Source organism: Cetorhinus maximus, chromosome 22 (assembly GCF_964194155.1).
Source record: "Cetorhinus maximus chromosome 22, sCetMax3.hap1.1, whole genome shotgun sequence".
Lineage (NCBI taxonomy): Eukaryota > Metazoa > Chordata > Chondrichthyes > Lamniformes > Cetorhinidae > Cetorhinus > Cetorhinus maximus.
The window spans coordinates 62,099,752-62,123,985 of NC_135900.1; the positions used below are offsets into that span (position 1 = coordinate 62,099,752).

General features: G+C 45.8%; 1 protein-coding gene across 1 annotated transcript in view; it reads left to right on the forward strand.

The window, feature by feature from the left end:
- The window catches only part of LOC144696750 (transcription factor ETV6-like), a 35,721-nt gene extending 18,443 nt beyond the window's left edge, over positions 1-17,278 (forward strand). Inside the window, exons 3-5 of the mRNA XM_078568433.1 lie at positions 3,472-3,614; positions 15,454-15,554; positions 16,666-17,278. Coding sequence (XP_078424559.1) covers positions 3,472-3,614; positions 15,454-15,554; positions 16,666-16,771 — 350 coding nt within the window. The 3' untranslated portion in view covers positions 16,772-17,278. The remainder of the gene's footprint in view (positions 1-3,471; positions 3,615-15,453; positions 15,555-16,665) is intronic.
- Positions 17,279-24,234: the final 6,956 nt, after the last annotated feature.

Here is a 24,234-nt window from a genome sequence, read left to right on the forward strand (position 1 = left end):
GCCTCCAACAACCATAACCATCTTCCTTTGTGCTAGGTATGACTCCAACCAGCAGAGAGTTTTCCCCGATTCCCATTGACTCCAGTTTTGCTAGGGCTCCTTGATGTCACACTCGGTCAAATGCTGCCTTGATGTCAAGGGCAGTCACTCTCACCTCACCTCGGGAGTTCAGCTCTTTTGTCCATGTTTGAACCAAGGCTGTAATGAGGTCAGGAGCTGAGTGACCCTGGCAGAACACAATCTGAGCGTCAGCAAGCAGGTTATTGCTAACCAAGTGTCGTTTGATAGCACTGTTGATGACTCCTTCCATTACTTTACTGATGATCGAGAGTAGGTTAATGGGGCAGTAATTGGCCGGGTTGGATTTGTCCTGTTTTTGTGCGCAGGGCATACTTGGCAATTTTCCACATAGCCGGGTAGATGCCAGTGTTGTAGCTGTACTGGAACAGCTTGGCAAGGGGTGTGGCAAGTTCTGGTGCATAAGTCTTCAGTACTATTGCCAGAATGTTGTCAGGGTCCAAAGCCTTTGCAGTATCCAGTGCCTTCAGCTGTTTCTTGATATCGAGTGGAGTGAATCGAATTGGCTGAAGACTGGCATCTGTGATGCTGGGGTCCTCTGGAGGAGGCCAAGATGGATCATCCACTCGGCACTTTTGGCTGAAGATTGTTTCAAATGTGTTAACCTTGTCTTGTGCACTGATGTGCTGGTCTCCTCCATCATTGAGGATGGGTATATTTGTGGAGCCTCCTCCTCCAGTGAGTTGTTTAATTGTCCACCACCATTCTCGACTGGATGTGGCAGGACTGCAGAGTTTACATCTGATCCATTGGTTGTGGGACCGTTTAGCCCTGTCTATCACTTGCTGCTTATGCTGTTTGACATGCAATTAGTCCTGTGTTATAGCTTCACCGGGTTGGCACCTCATTTTTAGGTATGCCTGGTACTGCTCCTGGCATGCCCTCCTGCACTCTTCATTGAATCAGGGTTGATCCCCTGGTTTGATGGTAATGGTAGAGTGGGGGATATGCCAGGCCGTGAGGTTACAGATTATACAGAGTACAATTCTGCTGCTGCTGATGGCCCACAGCGCCTCATGGTTATCCTATTTTGAGTTGCTAGATGTGTTCGAAATCTATCCCATTTAGCACGGTGGTAGTGCCACACAACATGATGGAGGGTGTCCTCAATGTGAAAGCAAAACTTCCTGTCCACAATGACTGTGCAGTGGTCACTCATGGGCTGTCATGGACAGATGCATCTGTGGCAGGCAGGTTGGTGAGGATGAGGTCATACGTTTTTTCCTCTTGTTGGTTCCCTCACTACCTGCCGCAGACCCAGTCTAGCAGCTATGTCCTTTAGGACTCGGCTAGCCAGGTCTGTAGTGGTGCTACTGAGCCACTCTTGGTGATGGACATTGAAGTTCCCCACCCAGAGTACATTCTGCACCCTTGCCACCCTCAGTGCTTCCTCCAAGTGGTGTTCAATATGGAGGAGCACTGATTCATCAGCTGAGGGAGGGCGGTACGTGGTAATCAGCAGGAGGTTTCCTTGCCCATGTTTGACCTGATGCCATGAGACTTCATGGGGTCTGAAGTTGATGTTGGGGACTCCCAGGGCAACTCCCTCCTGACTGTATACCACTGTGCCGCCACCTCCGCTGGGTCTGTCCTGCCAGTGGGACAGGACATACCCAGGGATGGTGATGGTGGTGTCTGGGACATTGTCTGTAAGTTATTCCGTGAGTATGTCTGTGTCAGGCTGTTGCTTGACTAGTCTGTGAGACAGCTCTCCCAATTTTGGCACTAGCCCCCAGATGTTCGTAAGGAGGACTTTGCAGAGTTGACAGGGTTGAGTTTGTTCTTGTTGTTTCCGGAGCCTCGGTCGATGCTGGGTGGTCCGCCTGGTTTCACTTCTTATTGACTTGTGTTTAGTGGTTGGATGTAACTGAGTAGCTTGCTAGGCCATTTCAGAAGGCATTTAAGAGTCAACGATTGCTGTGGGCCTGGAGTCACATGTAGGCCAGACCAGGTAAGGACGGCAGATTTCCTTCCCTAAAGGACATTAGTGAACCGGATGTGTTTTTACAACAATTGACAATGGTTTCCTGGTCATCATTAGATTTTTAATTCCAGATTTTTATTGAATTCAAATTTCACCATCTGCCATGATGGGATTCGAACCCAGGTCCCCAGAGCATTACCCTGGGTCTCTGGAATACTAGTCCAGGTTTCCTCAGCAGTTTTGCTGAATGTCCTCTGGGCTCCGCTCGTCAGTTTTAATTTACTTCCTTCTACACTTGAGCCTTGATTTCATTAGATGTTGCAGACGGTAAGGTGGAGCTCAATGTTCCTTTTGGATTCAGCCCCTGGATTCAGCATTTCAGCAGGGAGGAGATACCTGCCCCTTTCTATGTCTCGATGCTGGCTGTGTCCATACGCTCCCACCTGAATGGAGGTTTTATTGTTGGATTCTGACAAACTTTAGCAATCCCCATGGTCAGATGGATGGGTCTTGCTGTTGTCACTCCATATGCCTGTGCTGAATTAACCAGATGCCATATGGCCACATGTACCAGACTGAGCGCTGTACCCTTCCACTGAGTGCCCACTCACTCAGGCTGCAAGCTGCCTGTCTTTGATGGTTTGTGACGGGGTTTGGTGAGTCTGTGACCCCTCTCCCAGGCCCAGGTCCCACTGTCAAATCAGCTCCGGACAGTCAGTACCTTACTCAGCTGCACCAAGACCAGCAACAGCCCACTCTACAGGGGCCTGTGTGGGTGAAGACCCTCCAGTGGCAGGAAGGCCCTAGGCTCCATGAGCTGAGCCACCATGTTCCCCCTTGGAGCAGCTTCCTGCTCCCAGTCTGTTATCTCCAGTTAGATTGTCTGTGTAGATATCCAGGTTACACATCATCAGGCCAAACTGTGATGCCCTCCACAGTGTAATAGGCTACTCATGCAGGCCTGGACACGGAATATAAGAATGGTCACGTGCATTGAAGTTAATGGTGTTCCCGGGTGCTGGTACTTTGCATTCCTGTTGGATCATTTATGTCCCCGGTGTAGTCACCAGGAGGGAATGCATTTTGAACACAGCAAGCTCCCACAATGTGATGATAACTGGATAATGTATTTTTGATGTGGCTCCGGGGCTGAATATTGGCCAGGTCCCTGGGAGGAGTGCCATGCTGTTCAAACTGAAGCTTGGCAGTGTTTAGGCGAGAGGGAGACCGGGTTTGTGTTTAATGTCTGTCAGTGCAGTGTCAACCTGGATACTGTGCTCATGTCTCTGGGCTGGGATTGAGAGGAGAGTGACAGTGCGATCTATCCCCTGAGTCCCTGCTCAGTCAGAGCCAAGTGAGACTTGTTTTAAAACAGCAATTTTTCTCCAAATCCAAATTGCATATTAGTGTCAGCAGCCTGGGAAAGGTTAAAGGTCACTAACATTTCTCTCATTCTATCACTGCCTCAGACTGCAGGCTGCTCTGGGACTATGTTTACCAGCTGCTGTCGGACAGCAGGTACGAAGCCTTCATCCGATGGGAAGATCACGAGTCAAAGGTTTTCCGAATTGTGGATCCCAATGGACTTGCAAGGCTGTGGGGAAACCACAAGGTAAAGGCTTCAGTTTGTGGTCTCTTGGGGCAATTACAACAAAAGTGTGTGGTCGGGGCAGGGCCGGGGGGGTGGTTCAGGTTTGTCGCCTGTTCCTTGATATTGGCCTGAATGTGTTTCAGGCAATTTAACCTGGTGAACTTCATTTGAACCAACTGACCTTTTAAGTAAGGAGTGGAGAGGAGGGTGTGAACGATGTTATGAACAGGTCAGACACACAATCGAGACAGACGGTGGGGAGACAGAGCGTAGACTTGGCAGATGGAGTGGAGGTGAGACAGGTTTGTAGACTTGGGGAGAGGAGAGACTGGAACGTAGACTGGGGAGGGGGTGGTTGGTGGTGGAGATAGGTGGAAATGAGCAGCCATTGAATGGCAGAGCAGGCTTGAGGGGCCGAGTGGCCTATTCCTGCTCTTAATTCGTATGTTCTTAAGTGTATACTTAGTGGGTGGTGGGGGTATTTGGGGAAGGAGAAAGTTTAGATATTCTGGGGGAGGGGTTGGGGAGATGGATTCTCTCAAACCGAGTTATGCATGTTGGGGCCAGGGTTGGAAAATAAGAATGTCTTTCATCCTAATGACCCACTTTGTAAAGAAACTCCTGGTTGTTTTCCCTGGGCCCTCCAGTTATGGATTTAGCCAGCAGGGGAGATTGTTTTCCCTAGTTTATCTGATTTGAATGAGTTGATCAGATCTCGAGGGTCGTGCTGTTGCTGCCTGGTGAACCAACCACTACCTTGCAGAGCGCAAACAGCAACTCTCTGACACTGCTTTCCCCTAGACCATGATCCCCACCACCAAACAGTAAGCCATTGTTTCCAGGACTGTCACTGACTTCATCTCCTCTGGAGCTCTTCCCTCCATAGCCCTCCAACCCCAACCCCAGAGAACCCGCTTCTACCTCCTTCCCACAATCCAGGACTGTCCTGATCAACCTATTCTTTCAACCTTCTCCTTATCCCACCGAACCTATTTCTTCTTATTTGGGTTCTATTTTTATCTCTGCTTGCCCAGTCTCTTTTCACTTACATCTGTGACTCTTCCAATGTCACACTAACAATTTCCATTTCTTGATCCTAACCGCTTCCTTTTCACTATGGATGTCCAATCCCCCTGCACCTCCATCCCCACCAGGACGGCCTGAGGTTCCGCCAGGGCCACTCAGCTCCTGACCTCATTACAGTCTTGGTTCAAACATGGGCAAAAGAAATGAATTCCCGAGGTGAGGTGAGAATGACTGCCCTTGACATCAAGGCAGCATTTGACTGAGTGTGGCATCAAGGAACCCTGGCAAAACTGGAATCAGGGGGAAAACTCTCCGCTGGTTAGAGTCATACCTAGCACAAAGGAAGATGGTTGTGGTTGTTGGAGGTCAATCATCTCAGCTCCAGGACATCACTGCAGGAGTTCCTCAGGGTAGTGTCTTCGGCCCAACCATCTTCAGCTGCTTCATCAATGACCTTCCTTCCATCGTAAGGTCAGAAGTGGGAATGTTCACTGACGATTGCACAATGTTCAGCACCATTCGTGACCCCTCAGATACTGAAGCAGTCCATGTCCAAAAAAAGACCTGGGCAAAATCCAGGCTTGGGCTGACAAGTGGCAAGTAACATTTGTGCCACACAAGTGTCAGGCAATGACCATCTCCAACAAGAGAGAAGCTAATCATTGCCACTTGATGTTCAATGGCATCACCATCACTGAATCCCCCACTATCAACATCCTGGGGGTTACCATTGACCAGAAACTCAACTGGACTAGCCGTATAAATACTGTGGCTACAAGAGCAGGTCAGAGGCAAGGAATCATGTGACGAATAACTCACCTCCTGACTCCCCAAAGCCTGTCCACCATCTATAAGGTGCAAGTCAGGAGTGTGATGGAATACTCTCCACTTGCCTGGATGAGTGCAGCTCCCACAACACTCAAGAAGCTTGACACCATCCAGGACAAAGCAGCCCGCTTGATTGGCACCACATCCACAAACATTCACTCCCTCCACCACCGATGCACAGCAGCAGCAGTGTGTACCATCTACAAGATGCATTGCAGGAATTCACCAAGGCTTCTTAGACAGCACCTTCCAAACCCACAACCTCTACCATCTAGAAGGACAAGGGCAGCAGATGGATGGGAACATCACCACCTGGAAGTTCCCCTCCAAGCCACACACCATCATATCTTGGAAATATATTGCCGTTCCTTCACTGTCGCTGGGTCATAATCCTGGAACACCCTCCCTAACAGCACTGTGGGTGTACCTACACCACATGGACTACAGCGGTTCAAGAAGGCAGCTCACCACCACCTTCTCAAGGGCAATTAGAGATGGGCAATAAATGCTGGTCCAGCCAGCAAAGCCCACATCCCAGGAATGAGTATAGAAAAAGGGCGCTCTGCTTCTTCCTTGAACGGAGACTGGAAGAATCCCCATCCACCACCCTCCACCCACTGAGCTTGTTCTCTCACTGACCAATATCTCCTTTTATTCCAATCATTTTCTCCAAATAGTTATCATGGCTGCCTTTTGTGGAATATGTGGAATATTCATTATTCCAGTCCTACTTGGACCCCCCCGCCACCATCTCTTTATCCAGTACATCGATGACTGTATTGCTGCTGCCTCCTGCTCTGTCCATGAGCTGGGAAATTTCATTTACTCTGCTTCCCATTTCCACCCCTCTCTCACCTTCACGTGGCCCATCTCCAGCTCTTCCCTTCACTTCCTTAACTTCTCTGTCTCCATTTCTGGGGATAGACTGTCTACTAATATTCATCACAAGTCCACCGACTCCCACAGCTACCTCGACTACACCTCCTCACACCCTGCTTTCTGTAAGGGTTCCATCTCATTCTCCCAGTTTCTCCGATTCTGTCACATCTGTTGTGATGATGCTACCTTTCACAGTGACATTACCTAGATGGCTTCCTTTTTCCTTGACTGAAGATTCCCCCTAACATGGTTGACGGGGCTCTCAGCCATGTCCATTCCATTTAATGGACTTCCTCTCCCTCCCAGAACCATAATAGGATTCCCCTTGTCCTCAGCTTCCACCCTACCAGCCTCTGTGTTCAATGGGTCGACCTCTGCCATTTCTACCACTTCCAACAAGATGCCATCAAGGACATCTTCCCCTTGCCTGCCCTTTCAGAAACCTGAAGGGACCATTCCTTCCACCGCACTCTGGTCCACACCTTGATCACCCCAAACTCTCCTTCCCACAGCATCTTCACATGCATTCACAGGTGTAACATTTGCCTGTTTACCTCCTCTCCCTTCACTACCCAAGGCCCCAAACACTCCTTCCAAGTGAAGCAGTGATTTCCATATACTTCCTTCGATCTAGTCTATTGTATTCGCTGCTCATGATGTGACCTGCTCTGTACTGGGGAGACTAAATACAGACTGAACCTCCATTTAGTCCACAACCATGAGCCTGAGCTTCCTGTTACCTGTCATTTTAATTCTCCCCATTGCTTTCACTCTGACCTTTCTGTCCTTGGCCTGCTGCACTGTTCCAGTGAAACTCAACATAACCCCAAGGAGCAGCACCTCATCTTTCAATTAGACACCTTCGACCTTCTGGAGTCGACATAAAGTTCAACAATTTCAGACTGTAAACTTTGTCCTTTTTTCCCTGGGTGTTTTATTTCTGACTCAATTTTTTTTCTCTCATCCTTTTCTTCATTCCTTTACTTTTGGATGCCTGCTATCCAGCCATTCCCACCTCATCGATACACATCTTTTTGTTTCTTTACTTTACCCATCAACACTCGCCAGCTTTTGCACCATGAAACCCTTTGTCATTTAATCTCTCCTCCCCTCTTATACACTTCCCTGTGGTTCTTCTCCTCCCTCTTTCACAAACTCAAACCTCTTTCACATACTCAAACCTCTTTCACATACTCAAACTTCTTTCACATACTCAAACCTCTTTCACATACTCAAACCTCTTAGAGTTCTAACTCTTCCCAGTTCTGATGAAAGGTCATTAACTCTGTTTCTCCCTCCTCTAATGCTGCCTGACCTGCTGAATATTTCCAGTATTTTTCTTTTTATTTTGGGCTTTAAGGTTGCAAATATTTTTCTTTTGTTTCAGATCTTCTTTTACCGTTCTCTACTCTAAAGGGGTAAAGTGCCAGGCAGTCTGCCAGCCTTTATGCCTGTTGAATTAGCGGCCATTTAAGGATCCCATTCCACCTCTGCTGTTATCGTACGTGCAGTAGGGGAAGGCAGAACGAAGCAACCAGCCTGGCAGGTTTCACTGCATGGGCTAAAGGTGGGAAGGCTAAAGGTGCCTTCTTTTGGAGGCGGGGGGTCCACCCTGTACCCATTGTGGGTATCCCCCAAGAAGGTATCTCCTCCGTGGCTTCTTTCCCCCGCTCACTTGGGTCTCTGATCCCTCCCCGACCAAAATGTCCAGACTTACCTTAACATCCAGTATCCCTGTTCATCCTTCCCGGGGACTGCGTGTAGTCCCAGCAGTGACCACTACTGCCTCCTGGTGCTGCTGGGACATCGGTGCTGCTGAATGCTGCAGATGCTGGAGATCTGAAATAAAAACAGAACTGGTTCTGAAGAAGAATCATACTGAACTCGAAACGTTAACTCTCTTTCTCTCTTCAGAGATGCTCCCAGACCAGCTGAGTTTTTCCTGCACTTTCTGCTTTTATTGCTTTTGTAGCCCAGGGGCTGGATTTTCGCAGAGTCCAGAAGGCTTTGTGGACCTTTAAAAATGGCAGGCGGGACCCGGATGCAGAAGTTCTGCCCTTATTTCCAAAAGGTCAAATTGTCTCTCTCGGGTGCTCTGAGCTCACAGGTTAAAGCTGAATTGGCAGCTTAAAGAAGCATTAAAAGATTAAGGATTTAATCAGAAGTTTGTTTTTATAAGCGATTAACCACTTGCGATTGAGAAGCTTTGATGCTCTCGTGAATGGGAATTTTTTCACTATCAAGTCTGTATAGTGAGAGCAGTTTTAGATTTTTAGAACTTTATTTTATTTAATCTCCACTTGGCTCCTGAGGTCTGCCATGATGGGTAGTGAGTGAGTTGGCGATGAGTTGGTGTGGGGAGTATGAGGGAACCATGGTGGGAGGGTGGGTGAGGGGGTGTGAGGACTAGAGAGCCTGAAACAATTGGGATGGTGTCCCACAGAGCTGAGGCGGGCCTGCCAAACAGCTCACCTCAGCACTCGCCCACCCCAGTGCCCTGCTTCCAGGTTTGGTAGGCCTGACTGCACAATGCACCTAAGGAGCATTTTAATCGTAGGATCCTAAGTTTTACAAATAGAGACATAAGGCTGGATTTTGGCTACCGAGACAGGTAGCTCCTGTCGGGAAATTTCCTGACTTGCCAGCCCCACCTGAGGCCGAATTGCGAGATTTTCGCTCTGGGAAGGGAGCAGGTGCATTGTGCAGTCAGGCCCCACCAAACCTGGAAGCAGGGCACTGGGGTGGGCGGGTGCTGAGGTGAGCTGTTTGGCAGGCCCGCCTCAGCTCTGTGGGACACCATCCCAATTGTTTCAGGCTCCTTAGTCCTCACACCCCCTCACCCACGCTCCCCCCAGTCCCTCATACTCCCCACACCAACTCATTGCCAACTCACTCACTACCCACCATGGCAGACCTCAGGAGCCAAGTGGAGATTAAATAAAATAAAGTTCTAAAAATCTAAAACGGCTCTCACTATGCAGACTTGATAGTGAAAAAATTCCCATTCATGAGAGCATCAAAGCTTCTCAATCGCAAGTGGTTAATCGCTTATAAAAACAAACAAACTTCTGATTAAATCCTTAATATTTTAATGCTCCTCATTTTAAAGTGTGCCTTCAATTGTTCCACCTTACCATTTTGATCCCATTACCACAATCTTCTGTACAAACTGAGGTAAAATCCTAATTTAATATCTCGGGCATTTCTTCATCCTTTAAGGAAAGGTCAAGTCTAATCAGCCCTATACTCTCTAACTAGCACAAAGGAAGACGGTTATGGTTGTTGGAGGTCAATTATCTCAGCTCCAGGACATCACTGCAGAAGTTCCTCAGGGTCGTGTCCTCAGCCCAACCATCTTCAGCTGCTTCATCAATGACCTTCCTTCCAGCATAAGGTCAGATGTGGGGATGTTCACTGATGATTGCACAATGTTCAGCACCATTCGCGACTCCTCAGATACTGAACCAGTCCATGTCCAAATGCAGCAAGAGCTGGACAACATTCAGGCTGGGCTGACAAGTGGCAAGTAATGTTTGTGCCACTCAAGTGACAGGCAGTGGCCATCTCCTAACAAGAGAGAATCTAACCAATGATGTTCGGTGGCATTCGCATAATTGAATACTTCACCAACAACATCTGCTTGCTGAATATCCAAGGGTGCTTGATATTTAGTAAGGAAAGGCAAAAAGGAAAAGGAACAAAAACAAAAATTGCTGGAAAAACTCAGCAGGTCTAACAGCATCTGTAGGGAGGAAGACAGAGTTAATGTTTCGAGTTAAAGGAAAAGGAGGGTGGGCATGGCATTGTTAGTTAAGGATGAAATCAGTGTGATAGTGAGAGAGGATATTGGCTCAGAAAATCTAGATGTAGAATCAGTCGGGGTGGAGCTGAGAAGCAACAAGGGGCGTAAAACAGTGGGAGTTGTCTATAGGCCTCCAAACAGTAGTGGTAAGGTAGGGGACGGCATTAAACAGGAAATTAAGAGATGCACGTAACAAGGGTGATACAGTGATCATGGGTGACTTTAATCTACATATAGACTGGGCAAACCAAATTAGCAATAATACTGTGGTGGATGAATTCCTGGAGTGTGTACGAGATGTTTTGTAGACCAGTTTGTCGAGGAACTGACTAGGGAACGGGCTATCCTAGAGTTAGTATTGTGCAATGAAAAGGGTTTAATTAATAATCTTGTTGTGCGGGGTCCTTTAGAGAACAGTGGCCATAACATGATAGAATTCTTCATTAGGATGGAAAGTGAAGTAGTCCGATCTGAAATTAGGGTCCTAAACCTAAACAAAGGAAACTATGAAGGTATGAGGCGTGAATTAGTTAAGACAGATTGGGGAACTTCATTAAAAGGTGGACAGACGATGCCTAATATTTAAGGAACGAATGTAAGCATTATAATAGTTATACATTCCTTTCTGGCACAAAAACACAGGAAAAGTGGCCCAACCATGACTAACAAAAGAAACTAAACAGAGTATTAGATCCAAAGGGGAGTCATATAAAGTTGCTAGAAAAAGCAGCAAACCTGAGGATTGGGAACAGTTTTGAATTCAGCAAAGGAGGACCAAGTGATTGATTGAGGGGAAAAATAGAGTATAAGAGTAAACTTACAAGGAACATAAAAGCAGACTGTAAAAGCTTCTATAAGTATGTAAAAAGAAAAAAAATGGCGAAGACAAATATAGGTTCCTTACAGTCTGAAACGGGAGAATTTATTATAGAGAACAAGGAAATGGCAGAGCAATTAAACAACTACTTTAGTTCTGTCTTCACAGAGGAAGACACAAATAACTTCCCAGAAATACTAGGGAACCAAGGGTCTAGTGAGAAGGAGGAATTGAAGGAAATTAGTATTACTAAAACAATAATGCTGGAGAAATTAATGGGACTGAAAGCTGATAAATCCCCAGGGCCCGATAATCTCCATCCCAGGGGATTAAAGGAGGCGGCCATGGAAATAGTGGATGTGGTGGTTGTCATCTTCCAAAATTCTGTGGATTCTGGAACAGTCCCAGCAGATTGGAGGGTGGCAAATGTAACCCCACTATTTAAAAAAGGAGGGAGGGAATTACAGACCGGCTAACCTAACATCAGTAGTAGGGAAAATGCTAGTGTCTATTATAAAGGATGTGATAACAGGACACTTAGAAAATATCAACAGGATTAGACAAAGTCAACATGGATTTGTGAAAGGGAAATCATGTTTGACAAACCTATTGGAGTTTTTTGAGGATACAACTAACAGAATAGTTAAGAGGGAATCAGTGGATGAGGTGTATTTGGATTTTCAGAAAGCTTTTGATAAAGTCCCGGATAAGAGGTTAGTAAAATTCAAGCACATGGGACTGGGGTTAATATATTGACATGGATTGAGAATTGGTTAGCAGACAGGAAACGGAGAGTAGGAATAAATGGGTCTTTTTCTGTGTGGCAGGTGGTGACTAGTGGGGTACCGCAGGGTCCCAGCTATTCATGATATATATCAATAATTTGGATGAGGAAACCAAATGTAATATTTCCAAGTTTGTTGATGATATGAAACTTGGTGGGAATGTGAGCAATGAAGAGGTTGTTAAGAGGCTTCAAGGCGAATTAGACATGTTGAGTGAATGGGTAAATACATGGCAGATGCAGTGTAATGTGGATAAGTGTGAAGTTATCCACTTCAGTAGGAAAAACAGAATGCAAAGTATTATTTAAATGGTGATAGATTGGGAAATGTTAATGTACAAAGGGACCTGGGTGTCATTGAACACCAATCATTGAAAGCAAGCAGTTAAGAAGGCTGTTATGGCACAGCGGATGGTAAATGCTGAGCTGTACAAATCCCAGAGGGAAACTTGAAACAACTATTTACTATTTGTGTTTATTTTGAGCTTGAATTCACGAGTAATAAGACCACTGAGTGTTATAGGTTTCTTATAAAACTAAATTAAACCTTTGCTAAATTTTTAAAAAATGATTTTAAGCACATATGTATATCTACAAATTACTAGTATAATAACTTCTAAATCCCCTAGTTAATCCGACTCCCAGTTCAGCTCCGTTAAGGCAACAGTAAAACATATGAATTTAAACAGACCCAGGCAAAGCGCACACCCTAGACAGTCGAATTCAAAGTGAGTTTTTCTCAGCTTCAGTTCCTTGTAGACAGCTCCTTAAGGCTTAGATGCTGGAGACTTTTCACATTTGTTAGATCTTAAAATGCCTGTCCTTTATGTATATTTTCCCCTTTGAATGCACATTCCTATTGTTTCACTATGTCTTTGGACTTTACCTCTTTAATAATAAAAATCTACCACAGTACTAATTTTACCAGTAATCTTTGGGGAAAAGTAAACACACTGTGTTTCTTAACTTCTGGCTAGGTGTAACATTTCACCCCCTCTTTTGAATTCAAGCTACTCTGGTTTATTTAAAAATGCAAATGTTCCCTTTACACCTCACATTCTAAATCTTTCCCTGTATTTACCTATTTACCATTTCAAGCCTAGATTCTCTTCTTACATCAAAGCCTTCAGACCAGCTACCTTTAATTCAACCCCCCCCCCCCACTATTACCCTACTTTACAATAAATTCCATTAACACTGTGAAAATTATTATATCTTCCTGACAAAGGCAAATGGTATGGTGGCTTCATTGTGAGAGGACTTGAGTACAGGAGCAAGGATGTCCCACTGCAGCTGTACAGGGCCTTGGTGAGACCACACCTGGAGTATTGTGTGTAGTTTTGGTCTCCTTACCTAAGAAAGGATATACTTGCCATAGAGGGAGTGCAGTGAAGGTTCACCAGACTGATTCCTGGGGGCTGACTAGGTCTGTATTCACTGACTAGGTCTGTATTCACAGGAGTTTAGAAGAATGAGAGGGGATCTCATTGAAAAATATAAAATACTGACAGGGCTGGACAGACTGGATGCAGGAATGATATTTCCTCTGGCTGGGGGTCTAGAACAAGGCGTCACAGTCTCAGGATACGGGGTAGACCATTTAGGACTGAGATGAGGAGAAAATTCTCCACTCAGAGGGTGGTGAACCTGTGGAATTCTCTACCACAGAGGCTGGATATATCTAAGAAGGAATTAGATAGATTTTTAAATTCTAAAAGCTTCAGGGGGTATGGGGAGAGCACGGGAGTACGTGTTGAGATAGAGGGTTAGCCATGATCATATTGAATGGCAGAGCAGACTTGAAGGGTTGAATGACCTCCTCCTGCTCCTATTTTCTATGTTCCTATGATGCACAGTAGCAGCAGTGTGTACCAACTCCAAGATGCACTGCAGGAACTCACCAAGGTTCCTTTAACACCTTCTAAACTGAATATTCTCAGGCAGAGGTAGATAGATTCTTGTTAGGCAAGGGATCTGAAGGCAAGAGTGGGTAGATGGGAATGTGGTATTCAACACAAAGAGAGCAGCCATGATCCTATTGAATCGCGGAGTAGGCTGAAGCAGCCAAATGGCCTACTGCTGCTCCTATTTCGTACGTTCATGTGTTCATAAACCCATGATCGCTACCATCTAGAAGGACAAGGGCAGGAGATACATGTGAACACCACCACCTGGAAGTTCCCCTCCAAGTCACCCACCATCCTGACTTGGAAATATATCGCCATTCCTTCACTGTCTCTGGGTCAAAATCCTGGAACTCCCTCCCTAACAGCGCTGTGGGTGTACCTACACCACATGGACTGCAGCGGTTCAAGAAGGCAGCTCACCACCACCTTCTCAAGGGCAACTAGGGATGGGCAATAAATGCTGGCCCAGCCAGTGATGCCCACATCCTGTGAAAGGATATTTTTTTTAAATAATTTTATGTTAATAAAGCCCTTTACTTACATTCTGGATCTTTATTCATCCTGTCTGATTCATTCTAACCTTTAGCAACTCTTTATTCTTTTAAAGTTTTCTTTATTATGGTTCCTTGGTTGGCCACTTATCATCATTTTTAAATATTTCATAGACTCCAGTGTTTGGTATCTTGCTGATAATCCTGAAGCTCTGGTGGAGTGAGAGGCAAACCACCTTGAGCTGAAGGTGCTGTGCCCTTTGACATAAGAATTAGGAGCAGCAGTAGGCCATTCAGCCCCTCGAGCCTGCTCCACCATTCAATAAGATCATGGCTGGTCCCATTGTGGTCTCAACTCCACTTTCCTGCCTGTACCCTATAACCCTCGACTCCTGTCTAGCTCAGCCTTGAATATATTCAATGCCCCAGCCTCCACTGCTCTCTGGGGAAGAGAATTCCACAGATAAGCGACCTTCTGAGAGAAAAAATTCTCATCTCCATTTCAAATGGGAGATCCCTTATTCTAAAACTGTGCCCCCTAGTTTTAGATTCCCCTGTGAGGGGAAACATCCTCTCAGTATCTACCCTGTTAACTCCCCCGTCAGAATCTTATGCTTTGCTAAGATCGCTTCTCTTTCTTCTAAACTCCAATGCATCTGTTCATCCTTTCCTGATAAGACAACCCTTAATCCCAGGCATCAGCCTAGTGAACCTCTCTGAACTGCTTCCAATGCAAATATATCCTCCTTAAATGAGGAGACCAAGACTGTACACAGTACTCCAGATGTGGTCTCACCAATGCCCTGTACAACTGTAGCAAAACGTCTCTACTTTTATATTCCATTCCACTTGCAGTATACAACAACATTCCATTTGTCTTCCTAATCACTTGCTGTACCTGCATACGCACTTTTCGTGATTCATGTAGACACCCAGATCCCTCTGTACTGCAGCATTCTGCAGTCTCTCTGTTTAAGTAATATTCTGTTCTTCTATTCTTCCTGTTACAGTGGACAACCTCACACTTTCCCACAGACCACAGCTGGGAATGTGGCCACACTGCCCATGAGTTTCAGCCTGTTAAATGGACAGGAGGGTGAGGGAAGAGGGGACAAACTGATATAATGCATCACAGAGATTTCTGGGCCCATGGCCCACCTCTTGGTTAATCCTGAACTATTCTCCACCATGAACCTCCTCCCCAGAGTGGAAGCTGAGTTGTTGAGGTTCAAGCTTTGGAATGGGTTTCGAAGGAGGTTTATTAGCTGGTCCATGTACCCACTGGTGTACCTGTTGTATAATGATCCAAAACTCTTTCTGAAACAGAACCGAACAAATATGACATATGAGAAGATGTCGAGAGCTCTTCGCCATTACTACAAACTCAACATCATCAAGAAAGAGCCCGGCCAGAGGCTCTTGTTTAGGTACTGTGAGGGTGGGTGGTCCCGTGAAATGGGGGGGTGGAGCAAAGTATTTGGGGGTGGGGCAGTGTGATGGCTGGGGACCTGGACGGTGTCGGGGGAATGGAATTGCTGATGAGGGCAGTAGAGTTGGGGATGCAATGGGATGGTCTGAAGGGATGGACAGTGCTGTGTGGGCTGGTGACAGACCGTGAGGGGCAAGGGCCAATGGAGGCCGTCAGTGGGGTTGGGGAAGGGACTGTGAAGGCGTGTCACTGGGAGAATGGACAGTGAGAGTGGGGCTGGGGAGGGGGATGGTGGGGGGGTGAAAAATAGTAAAAGCTGTGAGGGGGGGAGGGGTACGGATGATGATGGGGGCACAATGAGGAGGGATGGATATTGAGAGGGTTGTTGGGGGGGGTTGTGGCGAGGGGGTGTAGGACAGTGAAGAGGGGGGTGGTGAGATGGCAATGGGGGGATTGGGACAGTGAAGAGGGGAATGTGGGTAGGGACAGTGAGGAGGGGGATGGTGAGGGGGGATGGGATTGGGGGATAGGGACGGAGGAGAGGGGGATGGTGAGGGGGCATGGAATTGGGGGGTAGGGACCATGAAGAGGGGGACGGTGAGGGGGCATGGGATTGGAGGGTAAGGACCGTGAAGTGGGGGACAGTGAGTGGGGTATGGGGAGTAGGGACTAAAGAGGGGGACAGTGAGTGGGGATTGGGGGGGGTAAGGACAGTGAAGTGGGGGACAGTGAGTGGGGGGTGGGGGGGTAAGGACAGTGAAGTGGGGGACAGTGAGTGGAGTATGGGGAGTAGGGACTGAAGAGGGGGATGGTGAGTTGGGGTAGGGGGGTAGGGACTGAAGAGGGGGATGGTGAGTTGGGGTAGGGGGGTAGGGACTGAAGAGGGGGATGGTGAGTTGGGGTAGGGGGGTAGGGACAGTGAAGTGGGGGCAGTGAGAGGGGGATGGGATTGGGGGGGCAGGGACAGTGAAGAGGGGGACAGTGAGTGGGGGATGGGGGGATTGGGGGTTAGGGACAGTGAAGAGTGGGGTGGTGAGGGGGGATGGGAATGGGGGGTAGGGTGGGATGTTCCTGCCTACCTGATCGAAGGATTTTTTTTCCCTTGTTAGGTTTATGAAAACCCCGGATGAGATTGTGAACAGTCGGTCTGACCGCCTGGAACACCTGGAGTGCCAAGAAATGGAGGAGCCACTGTACCAGGATGAGGAGTGCTGAGTGGTGGGACTGTGGGAACTCTCACTGGATAAGGAGAACAAATTACAGCTGTTGGACTGGCAGTGTCAGAGTGTTGGGAGTGGAGAGTGGCTCTGTGTGGGAGTGCTGGAGTCACTGAGGCCCACACTACTCCAGTTTATTGCTATATCTACCCTACACCTGCTGCTTCATTTACTGTGACAACTATCAACCTTTTATTGGACCAATGACTGGGATTGACTGAGGATAAGCTGAGGTTGGTCCTAGAACCTGCTCTCCATCTTTGCCACCTCCTCGTAGGCCCTGATATACTGCCAGGCTTCTACAACACACCAGCTTCTTCATAGCACCAATGAGTGTGAGGAGCTGGGAGTGTGGAGTCAGACTGGACTGAAAGGCCTTATTCGGGGCCTCTGTCTGTGTCAGCCTGTTTGGTGGCAGAGGTGTCTCCTGCTGTCCAATGCACTATTACTCTTAATGATTAGAACTTGAATTTGTAGTGATTTTTTAAAAACTGCACAAATGGAATCTCTGTCTCTGTCTCTGCCTGAGCTCATGCTGAGAATCTACATTTCTTATTTGAAAACACACTTTGTAATGACTCTTTTTAAACAATGCTACACCTAAAATTAAACTGAAAATGATTTGGATGTGGACACACTGCGATAGAGCTGGAATTGTGTTCACCCGGGGTAACTCTGTGAATCACATTACCCAAAGTTGCAGCACAGTGCAATAGTCACCAGCTTCATCTTTCATCACTTCTTGTCTTTAGTAACAGACTGGAATAAGTATTGGTCACCACCTCTGTCTACTCAGGTCTTTACAAGAGGAAAACAGTCTGTTTGGCCAATGCAGCTTTTCCTGGAGTTTATCCTACACATGAGCAGTAGCTTCAATCCATTTCCCCAAAATCCCCTTCTCTCATTGTCCTTCAACCACAAATCTAACCAATTCTTAAATTATCTCAGCTTCACTCGTAACTTTGTTCATTTCACAGCTTCAGACCCCTCTATATATTTACTGATAGAATGATAGGGTACGGAAGGAGGCCATATCTGTGCCAGTTCTTTAAAAGAGTGATCTAATTGGTCCCGCTCCCTTGATCTTTCCCGATCAACTTGTAACTGTCATCCTTTTGAGTGTTTATCCAATTCCCTTTTGAAAGTTATGAATGAATCAGCCTCTGCCCCCACTCCCCCCTTTCAGGAAGTAACCTCCAGAGCCTATGCAAAAGTATTTCTCTGCCCTGGTTCGTTGCCAGTTATCTGAAATCTGATCAGTTATTAATCCTTCTGCCTCTGGAAACAGTGCCTGCTTATTTACTTTATCCAGATCTTCCTAATTTTGCACAACCATGAAATCATCTCCTTAATTGTTTCTGCTCTAGGGGAAACAATCTCTGCTTCTGTAGTCTCTACACATTACTCATCTCTGGTTATGGGACCATAACATGATAGAATTCTTCATTAGGATGGAAAGTGAAGTAGGGTCTGAAACTAGGGTCCTAAATCTTAACAAAGGAAACTATGAAGGTATAAGGCATGACTTGGTTAAGATATATTAGAGAACTTCATTAAAAGGTGGTAGACAATGGCTAATATTTAAGGAGCAAATGTAAGCATTGTAACAGTTATACATTCCTTTCTGGTGCAAAAACACAACAGGAAAAGTGGCCCAACCATGGCTAACAAAAGAAATTAAGGATAGTATTAGGTCCAAAGAGGAGTCATATAAAGTTGCTAGAAAAAGTAGCAAGTCTCAGGATTGGGAGCAGTTTCGAATTCAGCAAAGGAGGACCAAGAGATTTAATACAGTATGAGAATCAACTTGCAAGAACATAAAAGTGGACTGTAAAAGTTTCTATAAGTGTGTAAAATGAAAAAGATTAGTGAAGACAAATGTAGGTCCCTTACAGTCTGAAACGGGAGAATTTATAATAGAGAACAAGGAAATGGCAGAGCAATTAAACAACTACTTTAGTTCTGTCTTGACGGAAGAAGACACAAATACAGAAATACTAGGGAACCAAGAGTCTAGTGAGAAGGAGGAATTGAAGGAAATTAGTATTACTAAAACAAGTGCTGGAGAAATTAATGGGACTGAAAGCCGATAAATCCCCAGGGCCCAGTAATCTACATCCCAGGATACTAAAGGAGGTGACCATAGAAATAGTGGATATGGTGATTGTCATCTTCCAAAACTCTGTAGATTCTGGAACAGTCCCAGCAGACTGGAGGGTGGCAAATGTAACCCCACCGTTTAAAAAAGAAGGGAGGGAGAAAACAGCGAGTTACAGGTCAGTTAGTTTAATATCAGTAGTAGGGAAAATGCTAGCGTCTATCATAAAAGATGTAATAACAGGACACTTAGAAAATCTCAACGGGATTAGACAAAGTCAACATGGATTTATCAAAAGGAAATCACGTTTGACAAGACAAACCTACTGGAGTTTCTTTGAGGATGTAACTAGCAGAAAAGATAAGGGAGAACCAGTGGATGTGGTGTATTTGGATTTTCAGAAAGCTTTTGATAAAATCCCGGATAAGAGGCTAGTGTGTAAAATTAAAGCACGTGGGATTGGGGGTAATATATTGGCATGGATTGAGAATTTAACTGCTGTAGATTCTTTGTTGACTCCTTATTCATTGGAAAGTGCCTGTTTGTATTTACCATCTCCCATCCCTTTATGATGTTAACCTCCCTTAATCTCAGCAATCTCCCTTAATGAAAACCGACTCGATCTTTCCAAGTCTTTATATTAGGCAGCATTCAAGTTGCCTGTTCTGTGCTGCCAGTATTGCCTTAATATCCATTCTATGTTGTGGAGTCTGGACTGCTGACGAAACTCAAATCTTCAGTAAGGCCACAGTTTTATGTGAAGTCACCATTACGTTGTGACCTTTATGATCTATTCAACTTGATGTTAAACCCACTATTCCATTAGGTTTTTATAATCTTATCCCCTTGATGTGCTTCTGATGCCCCTGAACATCCATATCCCTCTATTCTTCCGCATCATCAGCCTTTTCCATTCGATTTTTTAAAATGAAAATATACCATCTCACGTTTACTGACATTGGATTCCATTGGCCTCTTTTTCTTATCCATTTCTCTGCCTTCTTGGAGCTTCCTTTTATCTCAGAATGATTGACTTTGCTTATTGCATTGTCTGCAAATGTTAACACTGCTCCTCTAGCCCTGTAGTCAAATCAGTGATATACAAAGTGAGCAAAACACTGTAAGACACCACTAGCCATTTCCAATCACTCTAGAAACTCCCCTTAACTCAGATACTCCCTTCTAACCAATTCTTTATCTAGTTTTATATCCTTACCCCTAATTCAACACACCTTAATTTGAAAGTCCACATACACGACACCTGAACAGGATATCTGTCACCTCCTCAAGGAACTCCCATCAGATTCTTCTGATCTGCCTTTCCTTTCTGATTGGCTGTTGTTAATTCTTTTCTCACTACATGGATATTTAGTCATTTGGCCAATGTGAGCATTGAAAATGAAATCATGTCCAATATTTGATGAATATTCTGTCTGAATTTTCAATGTCTGGTCTAGTACACATCACTTACTGAGTTAAATGGGATTGGGACCAGCCATCATTATCCCTAAAGTAGCTTCCCCTTAATTAGTAAGTTTGCAGACGACACTAAGGTTGGAGGAGTTGCAGATAGTGAAGAGGATTGTCAAAGAATACAACGGGATATAGATCGGTTGGAGACTTGGGCGGAGAAATGGCAGATGGAGTTTAATCCAGACAAATGCGAGGTAATGCATTTTGGAAGGCCTAATACAGGCAGGAATTACACAGTAAATGGCAGAACCCTTAAGTGCATTGACAGGCAGAGGGATCTGGGTGTACAGGTCCACAGGTCACTGAAAGTGGCAACGCAGGTGGATAAGGTAGTCAGGAAGGCATATGGCATGCTTGCCTTCATTGGCAGGGGTATTGAGTATAAAGCTGGGAAGTCATGCTGCAGCTGTATAGAACCTTGGTTAGGCCACACTTGGAATATTGCGTGCAATTCTGGTCACCACATTACCAGAAGGATATGGAGGCATTGGAGAGGATGCAGAGGAGGTTTACCAGGATGCTGACTGGTCTGGAGGTTATTAGCTATGAGGAGAGGTTGGAGAAATTCGGATTGTTCTCACTAGAGCAACAGAGATTGAGGGGCGACTTGATAGAAGTTTACCAAATTATGAGTGGCATGGACAGAGTAGATAGTCAGAAGCTTTTTCCCAGGGTGGAAGAGTCAATTACTAGGGGACATAGATTTAAGGTGAGAGGAGAAAACTATAGAGGAGATGTGCAGGGCAAGTTTTTTACGCAGAAGGTAGTGAGTGTCTGGAATTCGCTGCCAGAGGAGGTGGTGGAAACAGGTACGATAGTGGTGTTTAAGAGGCAGCTTGACAAATACATGAATAGGATGGGAATAGAGGGATATGTACCCCGGAAGTGCAAAATGTTTTAGTTGACGGGCAATATGATCGGCGCAGGCTTGGAGGGCCGAAGGGCCTGTTCCTGTGCTGTACTTTCCTTTGTTCTTTGTTCTTTGACCGTCTGCCCTTACCCAGTTTAAATAGTATTAACCGTATGCAAGCTAACCCCATCATGGTCAGCCTGCAGGACAACAGCAGCTCAATATGCATCATCAACACTGTTGGACACAAGGATATGGAATTACCTGATATTTCTTTAGCAATATTTATGATAACGTAGCAAACACCATTGGAACGTTAAGCACTGGTAATTACAATAAATATTTTGTCCTATGTTGTTATTTGGAGATTAGGACTGAAGTGTATCAGTATCTCAGTCATAGCTGGTTTTGCTTTGCATTATCACATTAGCATTTTGAGTCTCCATGATTAGAATGCAGTTTAGCAAAGTTAAGCTTACAGTAGACATTCACTGTACCATATTCACTGTGGTGTGTTGGCCTGTATGACAAGGGGATTTCAGTATAGGAGTAAAGAAGTCTTGCTGCAATTGTACAGGGCCTTGGTGAGACCACACCTGGAGTATTGTGAGCAGTTTTGGTCCCCTTACCTAAGGAAGAATATATCTGCCATAGAGGGAGTGCAATGGAGGTTCATTAAATTAATTCCTGGGATGGAGGGATTGTCCTATGAGGAACAATTAAACAGACTGGGCCTTTATGCTCTGGAGTTTAGAAGAATGAGAGGTGATCTCATTCAAACACAATAAATTCATAAACAAAAATACCTGGAAAAACTCAGCAGGTCTGGCAGCATCGGTGGAGAGAAGCACAGTTGACATTTCAAGTCCTCATGACCCTTCAACAGAACTGTTTGAAGGGTCATGAGGACTCGAAACGTCAACTGTGCTTCTCTCCACCGATGCTGCCAGACCTGCTGAGTTTTTCCAGGTATTTTTGTTTTGGATTTCCAGCATCCGCAGTTCTTTGCTTTTAACAATAAATTCTTACATGTTTCAACAGGGTAGATGCAGGAAGGATGTTTCCTCTGGCTGGGGTGGGGTCTAGAACCAGGGGGCATAGTCTCAAAATAAGGGGCAGGCCATTTAGGACCGAGATGAGCAGGAATATCTTTGCTCAGAAGGTGGTGAATCTTTGGAATTATCTGCCATAGAGGGCTGTGGAGGCTCAGTCATTGAGTATGTTCAAGAATGAGATGAATGGATTTCTACATATTAAAAGCATCAAGGGAAATGGGGATAGTGCAGGAAAAAGGTGTTGAAGTGCAAGATCAGCCATGATGTCATTGAATGGTGGAACAGCCTCGAAGGGCTGAAGGGCCTGTTTCTTATGTTCGTTGGTCGGTTTCATTACAATATGAAGATGTGTTGGGTTTTTTTTGTGGTTTGAGCACTCCGGCCTTCCTCAGGCTGTATCTTTGCTGATACAGAGGATGTTGCTCATCTAATTTTTTTGTTTGCCCTTAGCTGACCGTGCAGCTTGTACACTGGTAGTTCACTTTCTCTAGGTCAGGGACATGAGTCATGAGCTAATAGCTGTGATATGATTTACAAATTTAACCCCTCATTAAACTTCTAACTTAATCATCCAACTTTTACTCTCTGCTTTGGAAGCCTTTACAACTTTACGCGAGTGACTACACTTCAAAAGCTTTTGAGTCGCTCTAAAGTGCTTTGGGATGTCCTGTGGTCTGAAAGGTGCTATATAAATGCAAGTCTGTCTTTTAATAGTCAGTCCTTTCTAGAACCTTCAAAATCTTTCTGTCTCTCTGTCTTTCAGTCCTCTAAATAAGTACATCGTAATACTTTAAGATGACTCTTACTGACCAATAACTCCTCCTTTCCGAGGTGTCAGTCTACTTGTCTGGGATTGTGATTGGCTGATGTTCCTTAAGGCCCATTCACCCAACTCTGCCAAAGCCCTTGCTCATTATCTTGCTGCAGGATGGATAAGCCAGTGAAGTATTTGCCAACTTGGACAAAGCAAAATACCGCAGATGCTGGAAATCTAAAATAAAAACAGAAAATGCTGTAAAAACTCAGCAGGTCTGGCAGCATCTATGGAGAGAGAAACAGAAGCTGGGATTTTCCATGCCATCAGCATTGGGCGTGTTCGGTGACGTAAGCGGACAATATAGCGCAATCGGCTTCACAATGGTGTGAAACCAGTTCTCAATCCTTCGCTCAGCCACGGTGGGCCACATTCTCCGCCATTAGATATCGAGAACCTCACTGTAATACATCAGAATATCAGTATTAGGCCTGCCCGCCAGAATCATCCCCCCCACTGGATTGTCCTCCCACTGATGTGCTTCACAACAGCACATAAGCGACGTGTACCTGGCAGGCTAAACTTTGCTTGCTTCGGGCAGGACTCGCAGTCATCAGCGCCAGGCTTCACAGACAGAACCACATCACTTTTAGGGGGTGCTCATGGGCAGGTCTCTACCTATCAGATAAGCCATATGTGGGTGGCTTTTCAGCTTCCTGGGGGCACTTATTGATCTGTGCAAGTGGCCTCAAGATTGTGAGGGCTGAGGAGGCAGTCTCCAGAGGAGATGAGGCCAGATGGACATGTGAGGGTATGTATGTGAGAATGGGTGGTGATGTCCCTCGAGCTGGCAGTGAGTAAGATGCCAGTGAATGTGTGATGGGCTTGAGTGTGTGAGTTTAGAGCGATGAGATAGTTGCCTTACCCTGGCAGCATGGTTGAGATCATTCATCCTCTATCTGCACTGGATGGCCTACCTCTTCTGTGCAGCACTGGCATTGACCACTGCTGCCACCACCTGCCATGCTGGATTGGTGATGCCACTGCCCATCCTGCGGCCAGAGCCGGGTAGAGGATATCACAGCGGGCCTCCACGGTATCCAAATGGCATTCCAGTGACATGTCGCTAAACCTGGGGGCTGCAGTCTTTTTGCCTTTCATGGACATCTCCCCTGCAGTAGTCGTGGCCTGGAAGCACTGAGACGTGTGCACACGGCTGGACATTCTGTCT